This window comes from Jatropha curcas, chromosome 3, assembly GCF_041381405.1.
Source record: "Jatropha curcas cultivar XTBG-Jc1 chromosome 3, XTBG_Jcur_1.0, whole genome shotgun sequence".
Taxonomy (NCBI): Eukaryota; Viridiplantae; Streptophyta; class Magnoliopsida; order Malpighiales; family Euphorbiaceae; genus Jatropha; species Jatropha curcas.
In genome coordinates, this window is record NC_143153.1 from 7,082,799 (window position 1) to 7,091,152 (window position 8,354).

General features: G+C 31.3%; 1 protein-coding gene across 1 annotated transcript; it reads left to right on the forward strand.

Annotated features, from left to right (window-relative positions):
• Positions 1 to 737: 737 nt before the first annotated feature.
• Positions 738 to 3,413, forward strand: PUX5 (serine/threonine protein phosphatase 2A 55 kDa regulatory subunit B prime gamma). Its single transcript, XM_012225240.4, has 4 exons — positions 738 to 1,293; positions 1,849 to 2,131; positions 2,655 to 2,750; positions 2,835 to 3,413. The coding sequence occupies exons 1-4, from the start codon at positions 758 to 760 to the stop codon at positions 3,204 to 3,206; spliced, it is 1,287 nt and encodes a 428-aa protein (XP_012080630.1). The 5' UTR covers positions 738 to 757; the 3' UTR covers positions 3,207 to 3,413.
• Positions 3,414 to 8,354: the final 4,941 nt, after the last annotated feature.

An 8,354-nucleotide genomic window follows, 5' to 3' on the forward strand; every position in this document is an offset into this window, starting at 1 on the left:
TGATTTTGGAAAATTATAAAAATAATTATTAAATTTAATATAAATAAGGATAAAATTGAAAAAAAAAATTAATTACTCATTAATATTCTAAAAAAAAAGATATTTACGGAGAAAACACCGACTCTAAAATAATAGTTATTTACAGATAAAAAAAGTAATTATTATTGCCACCTATATTATTATAATTTCATAACTTTGAATATGAATATTAATATTTAATGCAAGGTTATCTGTGCAAAAGATAAACTAGGTATATCATTATGGCATGGAAGGAACAAAAGGGAAACAAACTAGATATATCATTATCGCTTCATACTCGTCCACATCAGCTAGAAAGGGGTGTTTTAGTCTTTTAGTCTTCAATTAACGGAAAAAAACTAACTTTTCGGACGGAATGACCTTTCAATTAGACAGAGTTAAACCTGAGAGACTAGTTAGATATTTGCGCAAAACTTGGGATTAGTTAGATAATTATGTAAAACCTGAGGGACTAGATAATAATTTTTCCTTATGGTCCACGTCAGCTTGAGAGGGGTGTTTTAGTCTTTTAGTCTATAATTAACGGAAAAAAACCAATTTTTCGGACGGAAGGACCTTTTAATTAGACGGAGTTAAACCTGAGGGACTAGCTAGATATTTTGGCAAAATCTTGGATTAGTTGGTTAATTTTGTAAAACCTGAGGGACTAAATAATAAATTACCCTTTTTCCTAAGCATAACTATCAAGAAACCAGAGGCTTAAGCAATACAAGCTCCAATGGACAACACAACAGAAGCGAAGTACGATCTCAGCGAAACCGACGCCGTTAGAAACACTGCTATGATCAATTCTTTTTGTGAGATCACCTCCTCTTCCAAAGAAGAAGCCCTGTTCTTCCTAGAGAGTCATCAATTTAATCTCGACTCTGCCGTCTCTACTTTCCTGGACAACTACGGTGGTAATAATCATCTCGATCCTTCCTTAACCTCTCTTCCAATTGCTCCTCCCAATCGCGCCGGTAACTCATCCTCTCCTTCAACGCCGTCAGAGTCTCAGTCTCCTAATTACTCTCCTTCGCAGTCTCCTTCACGCTCTCGTTCTCGCTCCCCTTCTCCAGCTCCTTCTCGAGCTCCGTATCGGCTACGATCGAGTGGGAAGAAACCGGCTAGGGCCGCTACCGGTGGTGAGAGTAGAAAGAGCGTGGGAATCCGTACACTTTCTGATCTGAATCGGGAGCCTGAGGCGGGGTCGGGGAGTGACGATGACGATGATGATTATGAACCACAGCAGTATTACACTGGTGGCGAGAAAAGGTAACTTTCTTGCTAAATTTTGATTAACAAAAGAATTTGTTTAATTGTTGAACTTCAACACTTAATTGCGGATCCTAACAGGTATATTCACGTTCAAGCAATACTCAATTGGAATTGAGTATTTGTTGTTGGCATTGTGTCTTTGATGTTTGATAAAGCTTAAATTATAGTGAATTCATTCAAATGCGAATACTTTTAATCTAAGAAAACCGATAAAAAGCTTTTTTGTTACGAGAATTCCTCTGAAGGATAGATTAGTCCCATTTTTGTATTCTTTCAGTTGCCCTAATGAGCCGAATGCCAATTGCATTTGTTCTTGTAACATGATATTAAATTTCCCTTCTGTACACGAGGAATGTGAAAATAATAATTTTTCTTTTTGTTATAAGATGAGAATGCGAAAATAAATTATGTTTTCAGCCATATATTTATTTGATTGTGAGTTGTCTTTGACACCAAATCTACATATTTTTTATAAATTACTATATCTGAATGAGTGCTGGTGTTATTGTTTTATTCATATGTTGTTGGTATATCTTCTACTTTTGGTTTCAGCGGAATGCTAGTCCAAGACCCTACCAAGCATTATGATGCAGATGCTGTTTTCAATCAAGCTAGAAATTTAGGTGTGGAAAGACCTGTTGATCACCTTCGATCTTCGTCGAGTTCAATAAGCTTCACTGGAACTGGGAGATTACTCTCAGGTGAGACAGTTCCTTCTGCTCCTCAACCGCCTGAGCCTGTCCATCACACCATCACTCTTTGGAGGAATGGTTTTACTGTGGATGATGGCCCTTTGCGAAGGTTTGATGATCCTGCTAATGCATCCTTCTTGGAGGTAATATTTGACTATTTTTGGTGATAACTTGAAATCACCATGTATTGTTAGTGATTATGCTATATTACATAAAGGGATAAAGAAATCGGATTGAGGCTGTAAGGAATATCAAATATCCATATATCCACGTCGTTTAACTTGTCTAAAGATGTAATGTAATTAATGCCAAACCACAATATTATGATTGGTCTGGCTGCTAGATTTGCAAATTTTGTCAGATGAAACAGCATGATAATTTGATTTAAATATTGCAGCATGTTAATTGGACCCGAACAGTGATCTGCCCATATCTGGTTTGACTTCTCGGTGGAAAATTTTTCATGGTAAAATGAATGTTGTTGGGTTGGTTTAGCTTAAACTTTTGGTTAGGGATAAATTTAATTTCATAGTAAATTCTAATTTCTCCAACTTCTGTTAGAGGCAATGTTGAGATGATTTGATTGAAGGGTTAGGTATTATGTGATTCTTGTGCGTAGTCGCTAGTATAATTGTGTTCTTTATGATTTATTGTATCATAATGCAGAGCATCAAGAAGTCCGAGTGTCCCCTAGAGCTCGAGCCAGCAGATAGGAGGACTCAGGTCCATCTTGATCTCATAAGGCGGGAAGAAAATTATTCTGTGCGTACTTTGTGTCTCCATATTTATTTATTTTTCTTTGTTTTCATTATTGTTTACCCTTATTATCTTCATTTTTTTATGCAGGAACCAGAGAGACGCCAAACTCCATTTCAAGGTGTTGGAAGAACTATAGGTAGCAGCAGTGGCACCACTGCCCCAACTTCTCCCACTTCATTGAAGGCAGCTCCATTACCAGCAATAGGTCTAGTTGTAGATTCATCATCACCAACTACTTCAATTCAGCTTAGGTTAGCAGATGGCACCCGCATGGTCTCACGCTTCAACTTGCACCATACTATCAGAGATATACGTGCCTTTATTGAGGCATCTAGACCAGTAGGTGGAAGAAACTACCAATTGCTGACAATGGGTTTCCCTCCTAAACAACTAACTGATCCAGAGCAGACAATAGAGGAGGCTGGTATAGCATCTTCTGTTGTTATACAGAAGTTCTAATAGATTTATGGTGGAATAGCTACTCTCTTGGTCAAATTCGTAAACACATTAGGTTCTGTTTCCTTAAATTATTGGAGCCAGGGAAGTTTGACTCGAATCGAGAGTTCAAATTTGTTTTTTCCTTTATTTTTCCTCTGCAGAGTCCATGTTTTCCCGAATAGTTATATAAACAAGATTTTATTTAAGCAGAGGGCTCTTTCAAATCAACTGATTTTGGAGGAATGTAAATAGATGCTTGCTGTGAAGCAAGGCAAGAGATTGTCCAAAAGGCTCTCGTTCCTCTTTTATCATTGTCAAAAAATGTTTATCTTTTCATTCCATTCTAAATATAATTAATATTAAAAACTAATACGTGGATATATCTATTTGGTCAATTCATTACAACATTACATCGCAACACAGCAAATCATTCTCTCCCAAAGTGCCTTTTTTTTAGATCATTAATCAATTGTGTTAAAGTATAACCAATTTCATTTTTTTAGTCAATTTATATATATATATATATATATATATATATATATATATATATATATATATATATATATATATATATATATATAGTTTTGTTGGTTTGTAGTCTTAGTTTTGTTTAAAATTTAGTCTTTAGTTTTTTGTAAAAATTAAAAGGCATAAGTCTTTAGTTTTTGTTGGTATCAGAGCCTTCATTATCACTGCTACTTGGTAGATATACATAAAAAGTCTTCATTTTATGATATATAATAAAAGGTTTTGGCTTTGCCTACTGAACCCACGCCTACTGAACCCATGAGTAAGTCCCATGTGAGTGGCATCTAACGGGTATAACAAGGAAGGGTATAACCAGGTAGTCAAAAAATTTTATCGTATATTATAAAATGGATCTTTTTCTATGTAGATCGGCTAGTAGTAATAGATCTGAAGACTCAGATAACTCAGAAGTTAAAAGAGTCATAAATAGAAATGAATTAATTTTGCAAGATTTTAGTTAAGCAATTGATGAATGGGAAATTCCTAAAGTTGATAAAGAACAAATTTATAAAGTTTCTAAATTTAATCTATTTAAAACAGATTATGTAATTAAAACCGAAGAAAGAGATTTTCAATTAAGTAAACCTTTTGAACGGATAACTCTTTTGTCTTCTAAAACTTTGCAACATCATAAAAGTAAAAAATATAAATATATTCATATAGGATTAATTCAAGTAGGAATAAAACTTTTAACCAGAGAAGGATTAAATACTAGTATTTTTGCAGTAGTACGAGATGCTAGATTCTTAAACTTTCAAGATTCTTTACTTGGATCTGTTGAGACAAGTCTAAGTGAAGGACCGATCTCTTTTGAGGTCTATCCAGATATGACTGTCTCATTAAATGATTTAAATATATTAGAAAGTATTATTTTAGAAATTAAAACTCATAATTATAAAATGAAGCAAGGATCTATTCCCATCGCTTTAATTTATAAAATTCATTATAAAGCTATGAATTCAGCATTTGGAACTAAATATAAATTACAACCAAAAATTGGAGAAACGAGATTTCTACAAACTGATTTGACTAAAACAAACACGGTAATCCCTAAAACTATTCAATGGAAAGATATTACTCTTCCAAATGAATGGATATTAGAAGGGGTTGTACCTCCCCCTGCTCCAGAACCAGTAAAACCAAATGTCAATTTACAAAAAATTGAACAATTTGAAGATGGTAAAATAACATTAAAATTTAATCGTAGTCAAAGTATGAGGTATACAGGGTCATCTTCTGTGACAACAGATGACAATGATAAACCAAGTTCCTCTATACCTTCTGTGATCTATGCTAAATATAAAGAACCTGAGCATAAACCTATTATTCAGACTTTGGTAAAACCTAGGTATTCCACTTCGGATATTCCAAATAAAATGAAAGGAGTTGATTATAGTCATTCTATCCCACAGGCAGTTTATAATCCTGTAGATAATTATGTAAATCAACAGTCAAACTTGGTTAATTCTGCTCCAGAATCACCAACAGCTTCAGCTATAACTGAAAATGTTAGTGATATAAACCGAGAATTAAATGTTATTAGTAAAGACGATATTGAAAAAAGTTTAATAAAAGAAATATCTAAAACTAGGAATTTAATAAAAATAAAAAAGATATTAAAAACTTATACTTTCGAAGAATTAAAATATGAATATTTAGATTATAAATTAAATAACTCAACTGAAATTAAATTTTTTGATTGGTATAACCTCATTAAGGAGAAACAATCTGATAAAAGTATAAATCCAATCACTATTCGTGATAAAAGACCAGAATGGATAGTAAATGAACAAACAATAAAAAGTGATTTTCCTCCTAAAACAATTAGTAAATTAAAACATCAAGATCATGAAATTATATGCGCACCATATAAAGTCGCTCGAGATAATGATACAAATAGTAAGATAATTGAACAAAATAACTTTTGTAATGCAAGTTTAATTTGTTTAAACTCCCAATTAAAACGAATAGAACATATGCTAGAAGATAAACCTTTAGTGTCAGAAACCATAAAAGGAAAAGAAACTGTAAAAACTCACATGTTTAAACCTTATCAGATTTCTCAATCAAGTAAACAAGAATTTGTAAATAAATTAAAAGATCAATTGAGTAAACTTGAGGTTCATTCAGCAACTAATCAACATGTAGCTCCTGACACTACTGAAGCCTCTAGAAATATAAACATTATAGAAGAAAACACCAACTCTGATGACAGCGAACCTGACTCAGACAATGCTAAACAATTTGAATTAAATCCTATAAATCATCATCGAGAAATAGTAAATAGGGCACCAGACTTAGGCATTTTTGATAAACCTAACACTATATCTCAATTTAAATATAATGCTTCAACAATCTATGAATGGAACATAGATGGTTTAAGTGAATATAATATATTAAGTATTTTGCAACAAATGACCATGGCTGCAAATGCTTATAAAACGCAGTCAATTATTTCTAATAAAGCTATTGCAGAAATCCTCATTGCTGGATTTACTGGACAACTTAAAGGTTGGTGGGACTATCATCTCACTGAACAACAACATCTAGAAATTTTAAATTCAATTCAAGTCAATGATGAAGGTGAACCTATATATGATGAAAATGGTGAAGTAATTCAGGATGCTGTGTCATCTTTAATTCTCACTATTTCACTTCATTTTATTGGGGATCCATCCCACTTAAAAGATAAAAATGCAGAATTACTTAGTAATTTAAAATGTAAACACTTAGGTAATTTTCAAGAATATAAAACTACTTTTCTAACTAGGTTAATGTTAAGGGAAGACTCTAATCAAAGCTTTTGGAAAGAAAAGTTTTTGGCTGGACTCCCTTATTTCTTAGGAGAAAAAGTTAGGAACAATATTAAACAACAATATGGTCAACCTATACCATACAATAAATTAACTTATGGTCAATTAATTAGTATAATTCAAAAAGAAGGTTTGCAGATTTGTCATGACTTAAAACTTCAAAGAACAATAAAATATGAAATGCAGAAAACTAAAAAAGAATTAGGATCATTTTGTAAACAATTTGATTATAGTTTAAAATCTCCACAGAAATGTGATGGACAATGCTTGCGAACACATAAATCTAAAAAACAGTATAAAAATAAATATCATAAAAGACAATACAGGTCTACACCTAGTCAAGATAAATTTTATTCTAAAGAAAAATATAAACCCCATAGGAAGTCTAAAAGAAAGCAACAAGCTAAAAATTTCAATAAAACCTCTTATAAAGATTTAACTTGTTATAATTGTGGTAAACAGGGACATACTTCAAAATTTTGTAGATTTAATAAAAATTTAAATGAATTACATTTAGATGAAGAAGTGTTAAATAAAATCCACGAATTATATCTTGATTCTGATTCTTCAGAATCTGAGGTTATAGAAAGTGAAAATCAAATTGATGAATTAGGTACAACAAATAGTTCATCTGATTATTCTATAACTATGTTAACTAAAGATCAGAGTACGCTTTTGGAAGTAGTAAATTCTATAGATGACCAAGACACTAAAGCTAAACTCCTTCAAAAACTCATTAAAAGTTTTGACGAAACCCAGATAGTAAGAGAGGATATAACTCCTAAAATTCAACATAATACTTATGATCTCACAACTATATTAAATAAAAATAAGCATAAAAAAGTAGAAGCAAAAAATTCCACTAGTAATTTAAAAAATGAAGTTAGAAATCTAAAGAAGGAAGTTAGTGAATTAAAACGACAATTTCAACTTCATGATAAACTAATAAAGGTATTAGAATCTCAACTTATTTCTAGTTCTTCTTCTGATGAAGTAGAACCAGATAAAGATGAAATAAATCAATTAGATGAAGATGTCGATAGTAATTTTCTAAACTTATTACAAGAAATAACTTCAAGAAAATATTTGGTAAAAATAAACATTCAGGTAAATCATTTAGGAATAGATGCAATTGCACTATTTGATACAGGTGCAGATTTAAATTGTATAAAATCAGATTTAATCCCTAAAAGATATTGGTAAAAAACTAATGAAAAACTAAGTACTGCAAATAAATCTAAATTAGAAATTATAGGTAAAACATATGCACAAATAGTAAACCAATGTTTAGAAATAAACACAATATTTCTTTTATCACCTCAAATAAATTATATGGTTATATTAGGAACCCCTTTTATAAACCTAATAACACCATATTCAGTTAAAGAGGATTGTATTAAATTTAAAATAAAAAATAGTACAGTTAAGTTAGAATTCACTGAAAAACCAAAGAAGAAGCAATTAAATCTCTTAAAAGCTCATTCAATTAAAATATTAGAGATCAATTCTTTAATTAAATCTAGAGAAGAAGATTTAAAAGATACAAGAAATAATATGTGTTTAAACAAAATTAAACAACAATTAGAGACTAAAGAAATACAAGATAAAATCACAACATTAAAAGAATCTATGGAAAAGGAACTATGTGCTGATCATCCACATGCTTTTTGGGATCGTAAAAAACACATAGTAGATTTACCATATGAAAAAGATTTTGATGAGAAAACTATTAAAACTAAAGCTAGACCAATTCAGATGAGTCCTGAATTGATAGAGCATTGTAAAAATGAAATTCAGGATTTACTCAATAAAAAATTAATATCTAAAT

What these genes read in the sequence shown, in the direction of transcription:
- PUX5 (XM_012225240.4), top strand. Translation starts at nt 758, where the DNA reads ATGGACAACACAACAGAAGCGAAGTACGATCTCAGCGAAACCGACGCC. An exon ending in CTAATGCATCCTTCTTGGAG is followed by an intron (nt 2,132 to 2,654) that starts GTAATATTTGAC and finishes ATCATAATGCAG; the next exon opens with AGCATCAAGAAGTCCGAGTG. An exon ending in GGCGGGAAGAAAATTATTCT is followed by an intron (nt 2,751 to 2,834) that starts GTGCGTACTTTG and finishes TTTTTTATGCAG; the next exon opens with GAACCAGAGAGACGCCAAAC.